The sequence below is a fragment of the Cricetulus griseus genome, chromosome 8 (assembly GCF_003668045.3).
Source record: "Cricetulus griseus strain 17A/GY chromosome 8, alternate assembly CriGri-PICRH-1.0, whole genome shotgun sequence".
Taxonomy (NCBI): Eukaryota; Metazoa; Chordata; class Mammalia; order Rodentia; family Cricetidae; genus Cricetulus; species Cricetulus griseus.
The window spans coordinates 14,469,642-14,492,548 of NC_048601.1; the positions used below are offsets into that span (position 1 = coordinate 14,469,642).

General features: G+C 39.4%; 1 protein-coding gene across 1 annotated transcript in view; it reads left to right on the plus strand.

The window, feature by feature from the left end:
• Lrp6 (LDL receptor related protein 6) overlaps positions 1–22,907 on the plus strand; it is a 123,718-nt gene that overhangs the window by 83,459 nt on the left and 17,352 nt on the right. Inside the window, exons 11-17 of the mRNA XM_027429872.2 lie at positions 2,533–2,717; positions 3,282–3,608; positions 8,572–8,774; positions 10,439–10,650; positions 11,841–12,031; positions 14,931–15,140; positions 16,676–16,801. Coding sequence (XP_027285673.1) covers positions 2,533–2,717; positions 3,282–3,608; positions 8,572–8,774; positions 10,439–10,650; positions 11,841–12,031; positions 14,931–15,140; positions 16,676–16,801 — 1,454 coding nt within the window. The remainder of the gene's footprint in view (positions 1–2,532; positions 2,718–3,281; positions 3,609–8,571; positions 8,775–10,438; positions 10,651–11,840; positions 12,032–14,930; positions 15,141–16,675; positions 16,802–22,907) is intronic.

Consider the following 22,907-nt stretch of genomic DNA (forward strand, 5'->3'; position numbering starts at 1 on the left):
TTATTAATAATCTGACAACTAAATGATAGGAAAGATTTATTTTAAAACCAGTTACTGCTGGGCATAGTGGCTCATGCTTGTAGGACCAGCACTTGGCATGCTGAGGCAGAAGCATTGCTGGGAGTTCAAGACCAGCCTCAGCTACATCATGAGTTCCATTCCAGTTTGGGCTACAGATTGAGACTATCTCAAAAACCAACAAAACCCCAAAAACCCAGGGAATTCGGCCAGGTGATGGTAGCGCATGCCTTTAATCCCAGCACTAAGGAGGCAGAGGCAGGCGGATCTCTGTGAGTTCGAGGCCAGCCTAGTCTACAAGAGCTAGTTCTAGGATGGCCTCCAAAGCTACACAGAGAAACACTGTCTCAAGAAAACAAAAACAAAAAATAAAACCAAACAAACATAAACCCCAGGGAATTCACATTTTGCTGCTTAATAATAATTCATTGCTAAAATTTGCCTCATCATAACATTGGATGAAGAAAGTGAAATATATTTCACAATAAAATATTAGTTGATCAATATTATTTTACTGAGTGAACAGTGTTTTATCATCATCCTGCATTTAGTTACTCTCCTCAAATCCCTCCAGTGTATAGATTCTAGACCTCAATTCGAAACCCACTAAAACAATGTTCTATACTGAAAAACAACTAATGTGGGTCCCCTACTCCCACTCTGGTTTTGCTTTCCACAATCTTAGTTACCAACCTGTGGTCTAGAAATATTGGATAAAGCATTCAAGAAATGAGCATAAGTTTTAAATTGCTTTTACTAGGCTATGTATTTTTTCTATTTTTATTGTTAATCTTTTGGGGCCAAATTTATATTTTAAACTTTGTATAAGTGAGTATAGGAATAAACATAGTTTATATATATAGTTTGTATTATTATAGTTTCAGATATGCAGTGTGAGGGAATGTGTTAGAATGTATCCCTCACAGGTAGGGGGGTTGTATTGCTATGTATTTTGGAAAGTGCCATTCATTTTATCTGTGTGTGTCTGTATGCATATGAATGTTGTTTGTAATCCAACCCAAGTCCTTGCCCCCAAAAGTTGCATTTTAGGATGCCCATTAATTTAAAGTGGGCAGTTAGTATAGTCTTTAATGTAAACTTAGAAATCAATGGCATTGTGTATTAGACTAACCTGTTTGTTGCAGCACATTTTTTTTTTTTCAGGGTTAGGTGGTCCTTATGACAAGAGTCAGCATGTTTTTGTGTAGCAGCTGAAACATCTGAAAATTAAAATTGTTTCTAATGAAATTCTCACATTAAGCTCACCATTAGGTCTTTGTTTGTCTAGCCGGGGAGGGGGGAGCATATGAAGGACAGCTTCTCTATATACCAGAAGGTATAGTGGGATCATAGTGATCTTTGCTTTAAGCACTGGTTGTCAGTCAGATCAATTCAGTACTTAGAACGCTGCTGATAAGTGTGAAATTTCTATCACAGTTGTTTGCAATTTGACAACATTGCAGATTGCACTGGTGTGCACATGGCTCTTAATTGACAAAAGCAAATGCAAACAAAGTCTAGGACAACTCTAATTTTCAGAAAACATGTTCATAGCAAATGCTGCCAAGTGAACCTTCAGTTGACAGGCTGCTGAGTGCATATATGTCCTTCAGCATTTCATGAGAGCTGGCATGTGGAATGATTCCCCAGGCCCAGTGCTAAGGGATCACTATCAGCTACCTAGCTTAGCTGGAAAGGCATTTGGTTAAGGGTAAGACTCTAGCTCTTGCTATGATGTGTAACAACTGACTTGGAAACATCAGATGGAGCTTTTATCTTCTCTACCTTTTCGGACTTCCATATATAAAAAGCCATAGGGAGCACTAAGATGAAAGAGACCTCTCAGAAAAGTAATGTGTAAGTAAACAAGTATTTTAAAATGTCATAAGGAAAATTAGTTTTGCTCATTGCTCAGCCAACATAGTAGGATGGTACACTGTGCTTATTTGTGTAGTATGTTCCCTTGAACTGTGTGACCAAATATATTTTCCAGCTTTGCCTTTGATATTAGCCTTTAAAGGCTGCTGTTTATTTTTACATTAGTGTACTCTTGCAGCTCATTTTTGAAGAAAGTTGATTATACAAGTTGGAAGGTAAATCTGGTATTTAAATTTTTTAGGTTGTTTATATTCAGAAATATACAAAGATATTTTAGTAAAGTGAACCATATTCTTACATCATACCATTAATCCTTTTCTTAATACTAGCTTTATAAATGTTAATGCTGCAGTTCAGAAAATATCGGTTTATTTCCAGTTCCTAAGTCTGGGTGGAACAAATTGATTGGGAAGACTAAGGAAAACTACATGACTCACATCTTTCTTGGAATGTGAGAAATCCAGTTAGTTGGAAATGACTAAATACTTGGAAGGATCATAGCCATGACTTTGTTTTATGTATTTACTTAAGTTACTAATATTGTCTTCAAATTTATTCAGTTACTATACATGAATATGACCTCTTTTCTCCCAAAGTCAAATGTGAACTATTAAATTTCCATTGTTTTGAATCCAGATTTATGTATTGGACCGAATGGGGAGGAAAGCCTAAGATTGACAGAGCTGCTATGGATGGAAGTGAACGGACTACGTTAGTTCCAAATGTGGGGCGAGCAAATGGTCTAACTATTGATTATGCTAAAAGGCGGCTTTACTGGACAGACCTGGACACTAACTTGATAGAGTCTTCAAATATGCTTGGTAAGTTTCACTACTTGGTTCTTAGCTGCTGCCTTTATGTAGAAGACAGTGGTCGCCACTCCTTGTGTAGATGGTGTTGCTGACGCTTCATGTCAGTAGCTAGCTGCTTCTGCTGTTTTAGAATTCCATCTTTTTTATTATTATTAATAGCTATCCAGTGACCCGTGTCATTTCTATTGGATCTGTACTGATATTTTTGAAGGGGTACTCCTGAAGTGCATGCATATGCATATATATTTTTTTCCCCATCTTTTTGTAGGAGAAAGAAATAATGCCAAGTCCTCATGTAGAGTAAATAAAATGAGAATCAAAATAGTCCACAGGAATTTAAAGAAGCTTAGTGATTTATAGCAAGGATATGAGTTTGAGACATGGGGTCAGACTATAGACACATTCATTAATTTCAGAGGCCTGATCTGGTCTTATAATTGTTTTTATGAATTGTTCTATTTTAAATTGCTTACAAAGATAATGTTTCATATGTTGACTTTTTTCTCCCTCAAAAGACACTTGTTCCTCACTTGGTTCATTTCTGTGACTCTCCCTTGTTTACTGACTTTATAGGACTCAACCGTGAAGTTATAGCAGATGACTTGCCTCATCCTTTTGGCCTAACTCAATACCAAGATTACATTTACTGGACAGATTGGAGCCGACGGAGCATTGAACGTGCCAACAAAACCAGTGGCCAAAACCGCACCATCATCCAGGGCCATTTGGATTATGTGATGGACATCCTTGTTTTCCACTCCTCTCGGCAGGCAGGGTGGAATGAATGTGCCTCCAGCAACGGGCACTGCTCCCACCTCTGCCTGGCTGTGCCAGTTGGAGGTTTTGTGTGTGGATGCCCTGCCCACTATTCCCTGAATGCTGACAACAGGACTTGTAGTGGTAAGTAAGTTACAGTGTGCCCCAGAGGCAACTAGAATTAGAAGAGTAAGCAGCACTTTGAGAATGCTTCAAAAAAAAGAGAAAAACATAAAAAGTTGTGTAATTAAAAGGAAAGACTAATGGAAGACATACAAGTTTTTGTCACTTAATTCACGATAGCAGCTTAATTTCATAGCAGTGTTTGTTGTCTGTTACTTTGGGGCTTTAAGTATTTAGTGAAAAATGTGTAGTGTAAGAGAAACACACATGTGTTAATACATACTGCTTATTTATTCATAAAGGAAGAGCAGTGCAGTAGAACAAAGAGAATCCTAAAATATACTTCTTTGAAGTACATAAAACAGGACAAACAAGCATTTTAATTGTCTGTGAAGCTATACAGGAAATGCACATGAAGAAGTTTAAACCCAGGGTGGAGCAGTAGTTGACAGATGGGGACGGGTCCATGTCAACATAGTGTGTAGTCACTGATTGATTCTAGATCTTCTCACCTAGTCATGGTCAGAATTTGACATGATGAGGACGGAGGTCCCTGTGTCTTAGTCTAAGTTCTGTTGCTGTGAAGAGACACCATGACCATTGCAACTCTTATAAAGGAAAACATTTAGTTGGAGCAGGCTTACAGTTTCAGAGGCAGTATGCAGGCAGGCTGAGTTAGCTGAGAATTCTATATCTACATCCACAGGCAGAAAGACACACTGGACCTGCCTTGAGCATTTGAAACCTCAAAGCCCACCTTGAGTGACACACTTCCTCCTACAAGGCCATACCTACTTCAAAACTGTACCTCCTAATAGTGCCACTCCCTGATGACCAAGCATTCAAATCTATAAGCCTGTGGTGATCATTTCTATTTAGACCAGCACACCCTGCAATATCTTTTTAAAGTTAACAAAAATGTCACATTAAAAAGGAACACACACAGTGCTAACAACAAAGCATGTTACAACATTGTTGGTCACTAAAAACCTGGTTTATGACTTAAGTATCTATGGAAACCCGTATCTTGAGGTTTAGATACAAAAATTAGTAAATGATCAGATCAAGAAGTCTTGGAGATAGGGTTTCTCTGTATAGCTTTGGAGCCAGTCCTAGAACTCACTCTGTAGACCAGGCTGGCCTGGAACTCACAGAGATCCGTCTGTCTCTGCCTCCCGAGTGCTGGTGATTAAAGGGGTTTGCTACCAACACCCAGCCAGGAAGTCTTGGGAGGCAGAAGACTGTCAGTCTGGAAGACAGTAACGGCTTGGTGTAAGATTTTAGATATAATTAACTAGTGAAGTTATATTGTTATCTGAAGAAATGTATCTGAAATTATATAGGGAAGGATTTAATCTATTCTGAAATGGGCTTCAATTATGGAGAAAGAATACAGATTATAATTAAGAGATTATACTTTAGAGATTTCTGAGCCTTAATTTTTCTCATTTTAAAAATGTGAATAATAGCTAGAGTTGCTGTAAGAATCCAACAATATGTATTAAGTCAGTGCGTGCAAAGTGATGTGGCTCTGGGGAAGACCTGGACTGCCAGTGTGCTGGCAATGGGTGGTGACGGTGAGATGCTCATGACTTGTAGATGTGCTTTGGAGTTAGAATAGATCTTGGAAGTAAGCTTACTGTGGAGAAGAAGAGAGATGCAATAAAGCAAAGATGATTCCAGATTTGGTGTCGGAGTCAGTGTACTAACAAAGGGAAGTGGTAAGGCTGATGGCATACATTTCAGAGCTGCCAGTGTTTACATGATGTTACTTACAGAGAGAGTTGAATGCTGGGCTGGCAGACTTGGAAGGACCAGATATAGCAGTTTTAGGTACATGGGAGCACAGGTTCTTTTAACACTGCTCAGGTCTGCCCAGCTCTGTCGACAGCAGCCACAGATGGTATTACATTAAGGGGCAGCAGACCAGGGTTAGTTCATGGGCCATATTTTACAATACCTTATGGGGAGAAAAGAAGGGACCTGATGACCAAAAGAACTGGCTCAGAAGGACAAGTTTGCAAAGGTCACTGAGACTTGGCATAGCCAGAGGCCAGAGAACTAAGAACAGTAGAGAACATTAAAGTACCAAAGAGAAGAGATACAATTGTTTCAAACAAGACTTGCTAACCACTGCTGAGAGGTTAGGTGAGGTCTTAAAAATAGCACCCATCTTTTAAATAGTTTCCATCCATTTTGGCTAAAGGTGGGTCTGGTTGACCAGGAAAACAGGAATTTCAGGGAAGTGATGGTGAAAGACAAGTTGGAGTACACTTACACAATGAGTCTCACAAAGAACAGGAGGGAGCAGTGACATGGACAGGTATTTCTCTCAAGAATTTCAGCTTTTGAGTGCAAGAAGAACTGTTAGAAAATAGAGACATAAGAAACGTGGCAAGACTTCCTGAGATCATTGTGTAGGTAGCAGGATATGTCCCGTTGGTTGGTTGGTTGGTTGGTTGGTTGGGGAGTGAACACCATGGGGAATCACTGTTGAGTCAATCACTGTGTTTGACTGTCTGATACAGTCAGCGGTGCCTCAAGGCTTCTTGTGTGCTGTTTTTATGAGTACTATGTAATATTTGCTTGGAGCTGTATCTCACAGAGATCCGCCTGCCTCTGCTCCCGAGTGCTGGGATTAAAGGCGTGCGCCACCAACGCCTGGCTGTTTGTTTTTAAATAGCTTTCTATAGGAGATGTCAAAGTATGGTTGAGGGTTAGAGGGTAGATTTAGACTTTTTAAATGGCATATATTTTATCACTTTAAGCATGGACTGTAAGAAACTCAAACTATCAGCTTCCCCTGAGAAATAATCCACCATATTTAATTGTTAGTTTTTTTCATTAAAATCTTTAATTATACTTGAATTTAATTGTGTTTGTACATGGACACACACTACACGCTTATCCCGTGGCATACATGTGGAGGTCAGAGGGACGACCTGAAGGAGCTGACTCTCGTTTTACCATGTAGGCCCTGGAGATGGAATTTGAAGCACCAACCTTAGTGAGAGATGCCTCTACCTTGCTGAGCCATCTAAAGTGTGTTCTTACAGTTGAACTCTACTGAAATTGCTCATGGTTTGTTAGGTCCATGTGTGATGGAAATTTCTAGTAGTCTGGGTACTTTCTGAATCTTCTAAGCTGGGTATGGACTTTTCACCAACGAAGAACTTAACAGAAATGCAGTGTTGCAAGTATCAGGATTCTTTGTCACTGCCAATGAGTTCCTTTGTATACAGTTGAGTGTGGTTTTAAAGTAAGCCCCAACCACAATAAGAGCCATGAAGATCTTGAGTCAGGCAAGGAGTTCTGGCATGGCCTCCTGTGTTTACATCCTTGAGAAGGACATGATTCTGCTGGGTTTAGGTAATGGCTGAGCACCAAGAAAAATAAAGTATTGTTATCAAATTTATGTATATAAACTATAGGAAACTCCCCTCCCCCACTGCCATCATTTTCAGTGGTTTCCATTACCTGTTGTCAGCCTCCATCTGGAAATAATGCATAGAAAATTCCAGAAATAATTCGTAAGTTTTAAATTGCATGTGGTCCTGAGTAGCACAATGCAACTTATTTCAGTCCTACTAGGATTCGAATCATTTCTTTGTCCAGCACTTCTCCTGTTTGTGCTGTCCTCCTGCTAGGTCCTTTGCAGCAGGATATCTGCTGATTTCACATCAGCTGTCACAGTATCCTGAGTGATTGTATTCAGGTGATGTTAATTCTTCTTTGTAGTTTCCCTAAAGCACAAAGTACTAAGTGTAGCAACTATAGTATATTATAATCTTTCTTATTGCCCTGTTTGCCTGCATAGTTTGTCAATCACACCAGGTTGTCTCGTGCTCATGGAGATAAGAAAGGAACATTGGATCCCTGGGAACTTGAGCTAGAGAAAGCTGTGAGCCAGGAGTGCCGGAAGTTGAGCCTGGTCCTGCAGCAAGAGCAACAGTTGTTCTGAACCAGTGAGCCATCAGCTCCTCAACTAAGTTTTATGATAGATAGATAGATAGATAGATAGATAGATAGATAGATAGATAGATAGATAGATAGATATGTATAGGGAAAATACAGCAAATAAAGGATTTGGTACTGACAAACTTTTGTTTTGAAGAGAGGTTCAAAACCCAGGCTGGCCATGAAATCAACTCAGTAGCCTCCTGCCTGTACCTCTCAGATGTTTTCCTGAACAGATGACTGCATAATAATGAAAGGCCCCATTCTGGGAAAGGGAAGTGTTGTCTTGGATACACTTTCTCATTTTTATGAATTAGAGTATCATCTTACCATGGAACACAACATTTTCTAGTGAAACTTTTTAAGTTTCCTTTATTTTATGTGTATGAATGTTTGCCTGCATGTATGTGTGTGTGTGCCATGTACATGCCTGGTGCCCGAGGGAGCACAAAGGAATGTTAGTTCCCCTGGAATTGGGGTCACAGACACTTGGGATCCGCCACATGAGTACTGGGGACTGAACTCACATCCTCTGCAAGAGCAGCAGGCACTTTTAACCACTAAGCCATTTTTTCCAGCCCCTGGTTTTTGTTCTTGGTTTTTTGATAACATCTCACGCTGTCCAGCCTCACATTTACAGTGATTCTTTTGCTTTAGTTTCTATGGGAGAACCATATCTGGGTGGGAGTCAAGGAGATCAAGGCAAGCTACACAGAAGATGTGGCAGTGAAATGGTCCGGGAGGTATGGGTGGGATTTAGAACTAAACCAATGAAAGAACTCCAGGCAGTGAAACCAGAGAAAGCAACAAGAAAATTCAGGGCAAAGTGGACGGAAACAATTTACAACTGGGTTTATAGCCAGATTGTTCTCACTCTGAAGGGAGTTTTTGGAGGTGTGCCGAAGGTTTCTCCCCTCACCCTTAACATGTGGTTCTGATGGCATACATGAGACAGGCTCAGCCAACCTTGGGGTGGTAGTGAAGAGAGTCACAGTGTTTCAGATTTGCTCTTTTTTTCTCTTTTAAGCTCCTACCACCTTCCTGCTCTTCAGTCAGAAGAGTGCCATCAACCGCATGGTGATCGACGAGCAGCAGAGCCCTGACATCACCCTTCCCATCCACAGCCTTCGGAACGTTAGGGCCATTGATTACGACCCTTTGGACAAGCAGCTCTACTGGATTGACTCTCGACAGAACATGATCCGAAAGGCACAAGAAGATGGTGGCCAGGTAACTCAGGCTTAATTTAGAGCCCATTTCTGACTAGAATTAACTCTAACCATCCACACGGCTTCATCTGCCTACAGGGGAAATGGAAATTTTAGGACTTTTTTATTACTCAAAGTAGCTGTACTCTACGAATATCATTATTTGATGATGGCATTGGATTGGAAATTTTATCAGGGAAGCTAGGTCATTAGTGACTTTTCCACCACTGTTCACATCCATTAATGCCATTTTTTCATTATCCCTTTGAATACATGTTTTGAAATCAAGTAGGTCTTTGTTCTAGTCCCAGCTAAGTTTTTTGGTTGAACAGAATGTAAGGCGTAAAGCCCCTACCTGTTTAATAGTTACCTTTTTTACGTTTTAAGACTCATTGATTAAGAAACAGGATAATCTTAGTAAAATTAAAAATGTCAACAATGTGTTATTGATTCTGTATTTTTTTGGTTACTATTTGGGGACTTTAGAATGAGAATAAGGATAATATCAGTCTTATCTGTGCCTATGTGCCATTGTGGATTTCAATACTATTATTTATACTCCTTCCTTCTAGGGTCAGTCAGTGTAAGCTTGAGATTACAATAGCTATCTATCGTCTTCCTTATTCGAAAGATTTTAAATTGGATTTTGAATGGTTAAAATTTAGAGAAATATTACTCAATTTTTCTGTCTTACCTTACAGTAAAGAACAAGGAGGGCGAGATATACATACATTCATACATACATACATACATACATACATACATACATACATACTTACGAGTGCAATGTGGTCATACTTTGTACTCCAGCTGTACCTTGTACTACATAGGCTAGTACTCAATAACTGGTAGAGAGAAATTACACAGCCAAAGATAATAAATGATATAAGTAGTTTTTAAAAGGCTATATTAGCTCAAAGTCCTAGTAAATGAAATAAAATTTATATGGACAGAATAAATAGACAAATCTGCTTTTGGTTGGCTTTACAAGAAAAAAACTTATTATTAATTTGTAGTCAGGCATCTTGGTATAGGGCAGTAGTCCCAGCATGTAGGAACCTAAAAATGAAAGCTCCTAGCCAATAGATTAAGACCCTGTGTCTGAATAGTGCGGCGTGCGGGCGTGCGTGCGTGCGCTCCTGATTGCTATTTTCTCCAGAAGAATAAGGTTTCTCACACTTGGTATTGCTGGTCTTAGGGACTGCACAGTTCTTTGCTGTAAGGCTACCCTATGTATGCACTACAGGATGTTTAGAAGCATTCTTGGTCTGTATTTATCCAGTAGTCATCAGTAGGTTTCTCACATTTTGACATTCCCAATGCCCATGGATGCAATATCACCCTTAGTTGAGAACTACTGCTCTAGAGGTATCTCCAGGGTGTGATTGGAGCCACAGTTGTTTATAGTTATGGGGGAAAGCTGGTACCTCCTCTGATCAAGACATTGTCAGATTCCTGGACTATCTTTGCTATCCTCAGCATACTCTTCTGTTCCATAAAGCAACCCAGGGGGATATTTGAAATGCATGTTAACAAGCAGATATACCACTCATAAAAGCCCTTTCTATAAGAAATATCCCCAAAGACTGGATACCCTTCTGAGGTGTGACCTCACAAATTAATAATTGTGGTCATGGCCTGTAGTTTGGTGTGGAATCTAACTTGTGTGTTTTTTCCTTTCTTTAGGGTTTTACTGTAGTTGTTAGCTCAGTTCCAAATCAGAACCTCGAAATACAGCCCTATGACCTCAGCATCGATATTTATAGCCGTTACATCTACTGGACCTGTGAAGCTACCAATGTCATTGATGTGACAAGATTAGATGGGCGATCAATTGGAGTGGTTCTAAAAGGCGAGCAAGACAGACCCAGAGCCATTGTGGTAAACCCTGAGAAAGGGTATGTTACAAAAGCCTCAGTTTTCCACTTTCGCCTCTGATGCCCTCTTCACCCTTCCTTGCACCAGCAAACAACTCTACTCAGTGTTTCCCATTTACTTGGTCCTGCATTTTCTTACTGTTTTTTCTGATTTTACTGCCCAGAGTTCTTTCATTGGTTTAGTTCTAAATCCCACCCATACCCTCCAGGACTATTTCACTGCCACATCTTCTGTGTGGCTTGCCTTGATCTCCTTCATCCCCCAGCCAGGTGTGATTCTCTCACTTCTGGAATCTAGTGCCTACTCTGTGTCTTCTTAGTCATGATTATTCCTTTCCAGTTTGCTTTACTCAACTGTTTTTCTGTTACATGGTTATTACTAGACCTTCGGCTCCATTATAAATAACTAGTATGTCTGCTTTCATTTAATGGAGTTTGTATGTGATTTAGAAAAAAAAAAAGTCAATGCTCAGCTGCATCTGAATAGATGATAAGGGCATTAGCAGGAAAATGGCTTAATTCTAGAGTTACAGAAAAGGGATGAAACCTATAAATGATTTGTGTGTCCCATCTTTGGTAATTAAAATGGTTAATTAGAGAAATGCCTAAAAATTTTGTAACTAGATCTCTCTGGACATTATTTTTTTCTGTGAAATTTAACTCTCTGAACACTTACTTCTTGGTGCCCTCTGTGACTGTTATTAAAAATAATAAATATATCCCTTGACCTTTGTAAAAAAATAGACTGGGAGTGGGCAGGGAGAACCTGGAGAAAGTTTAATCAGTAGGTGCTCTCAGTTGAGCAGCTCTAGCACACTATTGCACAGTAGGCTGATTGCTAAGAGCGACCGACTGCAGAGTGCATACCCCAGAAGTCCATCAGAAAGACTTTGTTTACCGTAAACAGTAAATGCTTGAGGATATAGATATATTTAACCTAACTATGAAGTATATCCGTGCTTTGAACTGTCCGATTATTCCATTATATGCATAGTATGTCTTTGCATATAGCTGAGAATTTTTAGATAGATTTGAAAGTATTTTACCTCCTATCTTTATAAATAAATGTTTGTGGTTTGGGGGATTAAGCCCAAGGCCTTGCACGTGTTATGCAAGTGGTCTCCCACTGAGCTGTACTTTCTGCATATTCTTAACAAGAATATTCTCAGTTTGTCTGGCTCTTTGGTAACTTTTTCTCCTGTTGTTTTCAGGTATATGTATTTTACCAATCTCCAGGAAAGATCTCCTAAAATCGAAAGGGCTGCCTTGGATGGAACAGAACGGGAGGTCCTCTTTTTCAGTGGCTTAAGTAAACCAATTGCTTTGGCACTGGACAGCAAGCTGGGCAAGCTCTTCTGGGCTGATTCAGACCTCCGGCGAATTGAAAGCAGTGATCTCTCAGGTACCCAAAGTGTTTCTGTATCGTGACTTAAATTTTAAGATGATTTCACTACTGTGCATTTGTACTTCTTTTGTGTTGTTTTTGTACATGATTATAATTTTTTCATTAAATATATTCTGCATTATGTTAGTTGGGGGGATGTTTGAGATTACATCCTTGTTCCCTAATTACTCAGCAGTTTTGTTGATCTGAAAATTATGTATCTTTTTGTTTTCTTTCCTAATTCTTCCACTCTACTTTTACATTCTGTCCTCTCTGAAATCTAGCCTATGATTGATCTCTCTGCATTTTTCCATATGAAAGTTCAGAAGCACTCTCCCATATGCAGACGTTGTTCTGAAGTGTGTTTCCTAATATGTCTCCTTAAGATCTGAGTATTCTCACTCTTCAAACAGTCATCATTTTTACCTTTTGTTTCTCTGTGGTCTTCTCTCTTCTATCATAATTCATGATATCCAGTTTCTGCATGGCCTCTTTAGTGACCAGGAAGATAAAATTGAAATAATACACTGTTTATTTTTGTCAGAATGGCAAAAAGTATGTTGAAGTTTATTAAACCCAGTACTTGCCAGGATGGTAGAAATAACATACTCTCCTAAGGGTGAAGGTGGAGCTCATTGGTACAGCATCTGCCTAATGTGAATGCTGAATCCTGTCTCCCGCACCACAAATCCAGGACACTTTGGGGTCAATTAAAAGAGTAGAACCTCTAGTGGAGGACAGTCTGCCAATAGTTACCAGGATTGAAAGGAGGTAGAGCCTTTGATTTGGCAGTTACTCTTTTAGATGACTGTCTGACAGAAATACTAACAGAGTGATCACTGAACATCATTTGTGATAGTGTTTCATGGAGAAATTCCATGTAGCCTATCAGTATGTGACTATCAGTGCCACTCAAGAATAAGGAAAGGTGTTAAGTGCTTGTAATCATAGCACTTGGAAACAGAAGCAGGAAGACTCTTATTTTGAGACCTGCTGGACTAATTCCAAAAACCTGTTAAAACAAAAACAAAAACAAACCAGCCAGCCCCCACCTTGCTATGTGAACCTCTCTGTTGCCTAAAAGCAGTGGTGGAATTTCTACATAATAGAGACAGTAGCACACCCATTTGTACCGACAGATAAAAATGAATGTGGATTCTCTCCAAAGTTTTAATAGTCTAAAGAACCTATCAACATTATATGAGAATTGTCTCCCTAGCACTTGGTAATGTTGGGGATTTTTATAAGTCCAGTAGTTTGAAATGTATATAATAGTAGCAATTTTTTCTTACTTATGGAAATGGAACAAAATTTCTTTTGTGTTGATTGATAGTTTGCATTTCCCTGTTTCTTACTGCTCATAAGTCCCATCCCCCGTCCCCCGACACCCCCCTTTCTGTCCCCATACCACTGTTTTAAAGAAAGCCTTGCACTGTTTACCACACTGACCAAAAACTTGAGGTACCCCTGCCTGCTTATGCCTTCTGAGCAGCTGCAATGTGGGTATATACCACTGTACTCATCTGCCATTTTCCACTTTGAATTTCTAGAATTTTTTTGTGGGTTCAGAATATGAATTTACTGCTAAGGTATATGAAAGTGAATCTGTCTGGTCAGGGTCAACCTTGGCCTTGTTTAGTAGAGTTTTATCTGGAGTTATCTTGTACTTTGAGGTTCATGGGAACCTCCATTTGCTGATAAGACAAGAAACTTTGCATTTTTGTCTACTTAGTCTCAATACCATTGACTAGACAATCTGCCTTTTCCACTATTTTGAGATTTAAGTTTAAAAAAATAACTGTTTTGCCTGAATGCATGTTTGTGTAGTACATGTGTACCCGGTACCTGCCAGGGACTGGAGTTAGAGACGGGTGAGCTGCCGTGTGGTCACCTGGAATCATGCAGCTCACTGCTAGAGCACTTGTCTAGCTATAAGCAAGGCCTTGGGGTCAGTCCTCAGAAATGCGCGCGCATGCACGCACTCTCTCTCTCACACACACACACACACACACACACACACACACACACACACACACACACACACGAAAATTCTTACACATATGAGTCCATAAAACTTTTGATTTTGGCCGGGCATTGGTGGCGCACGCCTTTAATCCCAGCACTGGGGAGGAGAGGCAAGCGGATCTCTGTGAGTTCGAGGCTAGCCTGGTCTACAGAGCGAGTGCCAGGATAGGCTCCAAAGCTACACAGAGAAACCCTGTCTCGGAAAAAAAAAAAAAACTTTCGATGTTGCTGACTTGTACATGGTCCTCCTTTTTCTTCAGAGGATATGTTCTGAGATCCTCTGAGAGCATGGATGACACCAAACTCTAGAGGTGCCAAGAATCACCTGTCTATGCTTCAACATTACCACACCATCCAGAAGCTAATCCCCCCTGCCTTGTATTACTGTTCTTGGACATTGAGTCCAGGATATTACAGGATTAGTCCATAACCTGTGAGTCAGATGGACTGTGTATTTTTAGAAGCCAAGTGGAATCAGGGTAGAATTGTTTTTGATAAATGTCTCAGGTGTTTGCAGAACGTGGGGGGTGCTAAGCATAGAACCCTGGGCTTTCTACCACTGCTTCATCTAGACAAGCATTGCTTTCATCTGCTTTGTTGTGTTAGTTTTTCATATAATTTAATTTGAAAATGGATTCTGCTAAAAACAAATTGAAACTCACTGTCCCAAGTTCTTTGCTACATTTCCTAACTAGAAAAGTCCCTGTATATTGGTAATTAATTCCCAGTTGCACATGTCTGGTTTAGTACCGTTTTCTGGTACAGTTAAGTCTCATGGTGCAGAGCTTGTATTTCCCATACTTTTCGAGTCCACTTAGTATTCATTGGATAACTGTGGAAAGTGGGATTTGGCCACACAAATCATTACTGTTGAATATTTTCCTTTTCCAAGGTGCCAACAGGATAGTGCTAGAAGACTCTAATATCTTGCAGCCTGTGGGTCTGACTGTGTTTGAAAACTGGCTCTATTGGATTGATAAGCAGCAGCAAATGATTGAAAAAATTGACATGACTGGTCGAGAAGGAAGAACGAAGGTCCAGGCTCGAATTGCTCAGCTGAGTGACATCCATGCAGTAAAGGAGCTGAACCTGCACGAGTATAGTAAGTGAGGTGGACGGTGCAAGAAGCACTGTGTGTGTTGTAAGAAACAAGACATGGTCTTGTGGCTTCTTCACATCATTTTTCTTCTTTACTTTGTTATTACATTTAGAAAAACATTGTTGAGTATGAAATCTTAGCACCAAGGGGTGGAGGCAGGAAGGTTGCCCACTTGAAACCAGCTTGGACTGTCTAGCTAGACCTAGTCTCAGTAAACCAAGACCTGGAATGTAGCTCAGTAGTAAAGCACTTGCTTAGCACCCACAGGACCTGGATTTGGTCTTCAGACCAAGTAGATAATTGAATAATATTGTATACCTGAAAGACCGAGAACCACCTCTGTTGATGCACATTCAGATATCATAAGTAATGTCCGTTTGGGGCATTCTGCTCCTTTGTGGATCGTCGACAATCTTAACATCAACACAAATTTATGTAGCACCCATATTATGATGGAAAACAAATCATAATGGATGGCTCTATTGCATAATGATAACAATACTGTAACAGCAAACACAGGGTTGTTTGTAACACAAGCTAAATAGAAAATTCAGAGCAATGACTTCATAAAGTACAAGTTGTGAAATCGACATTGAAAAGTCGCCTAATGGCTTGTCTTTTTAGCTTCACCCAAGTAAGAGGAAATTAGATCTTTGTTATGCTATCTTTGGCAGTTGAACAAGCATATAATTTTGTCTATTTCAGTTCCATGTGACCATTAAGTTTTTCCTTCTACTAACTTTAATGTTCTACAAATTATTTATTAAAATATGCTTTTTTTAAATGAAATAATTTATAATTTATCTTTTAGAAAAGTAGAAGTTCTGAGTTAAAATATTTAAAAGAGAATTCTCAGTTTTAGAAACAAAACTATGTGTCAGAAGTCTCCCCTGGCAATTTTTCTAGTTCTATAAATCATTTTTTTATTATTAGGCTTTTGAAACCAGCTTTTGTTGTGTGGTCCTGGCTGGCCTGGAACTTGCTGTGTAAACAGTCCTGGCCTTAACTTACGGGATCCAGCTGCCTCTGCTTCCTAATACTGGAATACATGTGGCCAGCCAATATCTTAATTTAAAAAGTAATGCAAGCCTATCATAGTTAAGTTTTATTCATTGTATTTATCCATAGTTTTATTGATCATCTTTTTTAGGTTTGTTGTTGTTTAGGATTGAACCCAGGGCCTCACTCATGGCAAATACTCTTACCTGGAGCACTTTCCCCAGGCCTTGCTTTTATAATACTTTAAAATGAAATATGCATGCCTATATAACATGCTAGATTTTGTACATGCCTGCAATCTCAGTAGTTCTAGAGCTGAGATAAGAGGATCATCACTTGGACTTAAGACCAGCTGGGACAGTGAAGACTCCCATATCATTCCCCTACTCCATGCAGTGGTTATACAGAGATACTTTGTTAGAGGTTATAGAGATGGAGTATGGAATTACACTGTATAGAAATAAAATCAGAACTTATTTATATTTGGTATTGTTTGTGGTTCATAAATCATTGATTTTGATAATTACATTCTTTTCCAGGACAGCACCCTTGTGCCCAGGATAATGGTGGCTGTTCACATATTTGCCTCGTAAAAGGAGATGGTACTACAAGATGCTCTTGCCCCATGCACCTAGTTCTGCTTCAGGATGAGCTGTCCTGTGGAGGTAAAGATGTTAAAATCTTTCTTCTGCAAACCAGAATTCCACATCTCAATCTAGCCATCTGTGGCTAGGCAGTGAAGTTGCTATTTTCCCTGACTTAATTGGTAATTTGTGTTCTATTTATTTGCACAATACCAGGCGTACCTTTTTTCCTCTTTGCCCCCAGACTGTCCCTACTACTATAGTCTCCAGTGATCACTTTAACTCTGTTTCTGTGTGTTTGGATTTTATGCATTCCACATACAAGCATGATTATGTGGTGTTTACCATTTTGTGCCTTCTTTATTTCATTTAACAGATATTCTCTAGGCTTATCTCTTTGTAGCAGTGATAGGAGTTCCTCTTTTAAAAGTCAAATATTATTATATATGTGCTGTGATATTTTCAGCCTATGAATTATATTTCCTAATACCACAGTAGCTACCCCACTCCTCAGGGGAGTAATAAGGTTAATTCACTCTGGTCTTCACCCATTGAATTTTGAATTTTCTCTGCGTAAGTGTCATTGTTTGGAATGCGTACAGTGAAAGGAATATTCTTTTGTTCAAATCCATCAAGATTTTTCTATTTTAAAAAAGAGTAAAACAAAAATAAAACCCAATAATGAAAGAAAATTTACACAAACCTATGGTGTATATGTCTGCAGGTATGTAGGGTTACACGCATGCATGCTCCCATATGTCAGCAGGTATGTAGGGTTACACGCATGCATGCTCCCATATGTCAGCAGGTATGTAGGGTTACACACATGCATGCTCCCATATGTCTGTAGGTATGTAGGGTTACACGCATGCATGCGCCCACTCGCAAGTGCAGAAGACAGCTTCCTTATCTCTCTTCTTCCACCTTGAGATAGAGTGTCTGTTTATCACTGCACTCCAGGCTGGCTGGCCTGTAAGCTGCTGGGCAGTCTCCTGTCTACTTTCCATCTTTCGTACGAGAGCTGGGATTACAGGTGGAAACTACCACGTCCAGCCTCTCACCTCAGGTCCTCACAGGTACACCTAGGGTTAGCAAATTTTCAATATGCTCTTTTGTTAAATCATGGTGTGGCAATACTGAGCACCATGGTAATGTTCATACTCTTAATTAAGAAGTCCTCTTCCTGGCGATAATACACAATTTTAACTGGAGAATTTTGATTGTGGTATGCAAAACTAGCGATTTAAAAGGACTCTAGTTTCTATTTTTCAAAAAAAAATGCTGAATACAGCAACTGAATAAATAAAATACTTCATTTTATTTATTTCTGTATTTATTTTAGTGCCGGGGATGGCACCTAGTAATGTGGACACTAGTCAAATGCCTACCAGTGAACTTTATCTCCATTCATTTAGCAAATACTGTGGTTAGGAAGCTGATATAAAAGTGTGTTTGGCTTAAGGGGGAGAGAGCTTCTATTTGCTTGTTTCTTTGTAGTGCTGAGACTCACCAACCCTTTCATTTGGATCTTAAATGTTTCCCATTTTAAGACCATGTCCTACCAGACTGTGGGGCTGTTAGGTCTTGGAGTCTCTGGCATTTGTGAAATAAAATCTGACTATGTTGTTCAGGGTAATCTCCACTGCCGAGCTTAACTGGCTCTCCTACTTCAACTCCCTTTGTGGCTGGAGTGGTGCAGTATCCACCACTGTACCTGGCACAGAAAATCTTACTATAGTGATGTCTTCTTGAAAGGAGTGCAGCTGAGAGCACAGTACTTGCCAGCTCATGTGAGGCCTTGGATTCCATTCTGAGCATTCCAATTTAATATTAGAAAGTGTTTTTCTTCTGTAAAGACACATATTTCTATGAATCAAGATTTTTAAAAAATTATATATTCCGAATATAAAAGTAGTGATAAAACAGGATTATAAATGAATTTTATCTTTCTGACTTCTAAAGACATAGTAGCAATGGCAATGTATCCTGCTTAGATTACAAGAACTTGAGGTACAAAGTAGTGCATACAATTTGAGAACATGGAAGCACTTCTGGATACACTTGACTACAATATTGAATCTCAGTATTATAAATTAAATTCATTCACCGGAAGATCTACACACACTCACATACACACACACACAAATAATATTCCATAATTCCATGATGTTACTTCAAGAGCAGGCAGAGCTACGTTGTGTGGCTAAAAATCAAAATATCCTTTTCTGGAAGAAACTGATGCTGTGGCATACTAGGTTGTTCCTCTTCAGAGATGTAATACGCACATAAAGGGGAGGAAGCAGTGCTGGGCATGGAGGTGTGCAGTTGGGATTCCCACAGAGTAGCTCATAAAAGTATGAGGCCAGCTCAGACAACTTAGGGAGACATATCTAAAAATTGTTAGAACTAATTAAACAAAGATCAAACCTTGCACAATAATGTATACATTTAATATTGTTGAACTAGACAACTTTAAATGGTTAAATCGGTAAAATTGTGTTACATATATTTTATCACAGTTTTAAAAATTGTGTTTCTATATAGAGCACTGTGTTAATAACAGATAAAACTGAATCAGATCCCATCTTCCAGTTAGAAGATGTCTTTCAAAGGGATTTATTTATTCATTTATTTTGCAATAAAGTGAATTTTAAGTTGTAAATAGAAAGAATAACAAGTTTTAGAAAAGTGTACAGTTGTGCTGTAACCTGACTCAAGATGTAGAGGGTTACTGTTAAGAAAGTACTCTTGGGCTGGAGAAGTAGCTCTGCCATTAAAGGCTAGGCTCACAACCAAAATATAAGAAAGTATTCTTAAAGGTGGTGTGCTTGGGAGATGGAGACAGTGCGAAATCCTTTCTCAAAATAACAACAAAAACCAACGAACGAAGGAACAGGGAGGGTGGGAAAGAGGCCAGAGCAGTCACAGAAGAAAACATTGCACTGTGGACAGTGGTACATGCCTGTGACCCAGCACTGGGCCTAGACTCTGGCCTGGGTTGTTTAGTGGGAACTTGTCTCACTCATGCACTGCAAGAGAGAGAAGAGAAAAGAGGAGGCAGAGGGACCGAAGGAAAAGAAAGGGAGAGAAAATGGGGAATGAGGAAGGAGCCCTTGGGTTCTTAGTAGGTGGTTTTCTAGTAAAAGCACCCACTCTTCAGACTGCAGCTCTTTGCAGAGTTAGTTTCTTGAATTTTATCAGTGGAATCGTGGCATTTAATCGTTTTGGTTTTAGATTCTTTTACATAATGTATTTTTGAGATCTGATAATTTATCAAATGATTCAGCACCTTTTTGTTGCTGAGTCATAGTTCATTATGTAATACTGTAGTTACTCTCCTGTGAAGAACTGTTAATATTTAATTTTTAATGAAACTCTCATGAATGTTATATGTGGTCTTTAGCTTACATTGATTCCACAATAGAAATAAATGAAGTATAAAATCTAAATTTCTGTCCAGCTTTTGAAACATGATTTCATTTGAACTTGGCTTACTATATTATGTTCTATTTCTTCCCAACTTGCTCTCTGGTTTTATCTGACTTTTTAGAATCTGATGTCCACTCTGGCGAGTTCTCTTTTGTTTTGCTTCTGTGTGCTATTACAAATGCGTGCTTCTCTTCTTGCATAAATTCCTTACTTATTCGCCAAGTGCACTTGGGATCCCTTTGAGACCTTGAGTAGCTACTTTGGATTGCTGTCCTTGTTGTCAGTATGCGTGCTAACAAATAAGTGACTGTACTTGTCCCTATCTTAACCAAATTCAGTTTTTTCTTTTTTTAAAGAATATACGACACATTTTATGCTTTTAAAGTCTCAACACAATCTAGTAAGTTTTTGAAAACATAATAAATGCTAAGAAAAATAATCCTTCAGATTTAGCATGTAAATCGTCCACCTGTAATCTGTACTAGTCTGTTTTAAAGATAAAGCATTTCTGGTCAGTGTATGATAGACTTGTGTATTTCTTAGAGAATTTACTAACATGTGTTTTAATGATATATTAAACATGGTGGTACAAACCTGTAATCCCAGAATTCAGAAGGGTGAGGCAGGATAGTCTCCAACTCAAGACCAGCCGGGTCTGCATAACACCAAGTCGATAAAGTAATGAGGCTTCAAAAAAGTCTGTGGTTCTACTCTTGTCCTTTTAAGATCGCCATCCCTTAGCTATGGTAATGAGAAACTCATGATAATAGTAACAATACTAAACTCTGATCACTTTCATAACATAAATGAATTATGTTAGTAAAATTATTTTGAGGTAGAAATTTTACTGTGAAGAGCTTTTATATTTTTACATCATTATAAATTTGTGTGTTGTCCTTTCAGTATTCTGCTGAGTTTTCATGACTGCTTCTGCATTGTTCTTCTGTAATACATAGTTTTGGTTGGGACATATGAAGAAAACTGGGCCTCACATAGATAGATAGGTAGAAAATGAACTGTAATAATAGCTTTTCTGGGGGTTGGAGAGATGTGCCTATGCACTAGCAGTTCCTATTCCCCGTACATGCATAAAAAGCCAGGGTGGATGTACATATCTGCAACCCCAGGAATCAGAAGAAAGCCGAGCTTGCAGCTCATTGGGTAACGTGTCTCAGAGAGTAATAAAGTACCTGGCATCAACCATTGGTCTCCCGGTACATATAGCCATATGAGCAGGCACACATGATAATGATAGCCTCTCCAAATGATCCGACTATTCATCTTGGGTCTACACCAAATCTTGACAAGCAGTAGTTTCTTGGAGGTTTGGTTATAACTAATTTATATATCTTTATTATATTAAAATTATGTGTGTTGAGCTAAGGATATAGCTCAGTGATATATGCTCACCTAGTATATGCAAAATCCTTGGGTTCTTCACCCAAGTACTACCAAAGATGTGTGTGCGTACACGTGCATGCGAACGCACATGCACATACACATGTACGCACATTGTTGTATATGATGGCATGTACCTGTAGTGTGAGTTTAAGCTACTGGATGGTTGTGAATTATTTGAGCTCAGGAGTTCAGCAGAAAAACATGAGACCTTGACTCTTAAAAAAAAAAACAAACAGAAAGCAGGAGTCGGTGGTGCTCTGAGAACATGGCTCAGTTGGTGAGAGCATTTGCTGCACAAGCATGAGGACCCTAGTCACAATTCCAAATACCATGTAAAAATAAGGAAAAGTTGGACATGGCTGTGTGTACATGTAATCCTAGTGCTGTGTCAAGGTAGGAGATGAGTGGGGCTTGTTGGCCACCAGTGTAGCTCCAGGTTTAGTGAGAGGCCCTGTCTTAAGTGGAGAGCAATAGAGCAGGACACCCAACATCCTCCTGACCAGGACCTGTGCATACACATGTACAGACACCTGTGCATACATATGTACATATGCATACACAAGAGGAAAGTGGAGGGGGGAGGTAAAGAAAAGAAAGCTACGTGTGGTGGATTGTGCCTGTAATCCCTGAATTTAGCAGGCTGAGCTAGGATTACTGTGAGTTTGAGCAAGCTTGGGCTGCAGAATGAGACCTTGCCTCAATCCCCTAGCTCTGCCCTTCCCTTGAAGTTGATTTTTGTTACTGTTATTGTTGTTACTGTTATCTCTGTATGCCCTCCATTTGACTCTTAAACTTGAGATCTTCAGTCTCCCAATTGCCAAAATTTTTTTATAGACAGCACCATGCTCAGCAGAACCAGTCGGTTTCTTTTATGTGGATTTTATACGGCATTTTATAGTTTCAGAACTATAATAGAATTCTATTCATGAGTCTCTACAGGGGCTTGGAGAGAGAGTTCTGTGTACTTGCTGATCTTTCAGAGAACCCAGATTTGGTTTCTAGCCCCCTATGCTAGCTCACAGCCATCTGTAACTCTGGTTCCTCGGGAGCTGATGCCCTCTGCTGGCTTCCATGGCCTTCAGGACATTGTGCACATACATACTGGCAGGCACTAACTCATGCATAGAAAAGAAAAAGAAATCTTAGATCTTCAGATTCTGACCTGTTCCATGATTCAGTATCAAAAGCTCACACTTGTTAATGCTGACGCCACCTCATGAGAAAACCTGAGAGTACTGCTGAACTATAGATGTTCCATGTTGAGTACATTCAGATTTCCCAAACTCCAGTCTCTGACCCCAAGTTCCAGTTTTACAATTAGCTACAAAACCAGCCATTATCTTTGCTTGGTTTCATT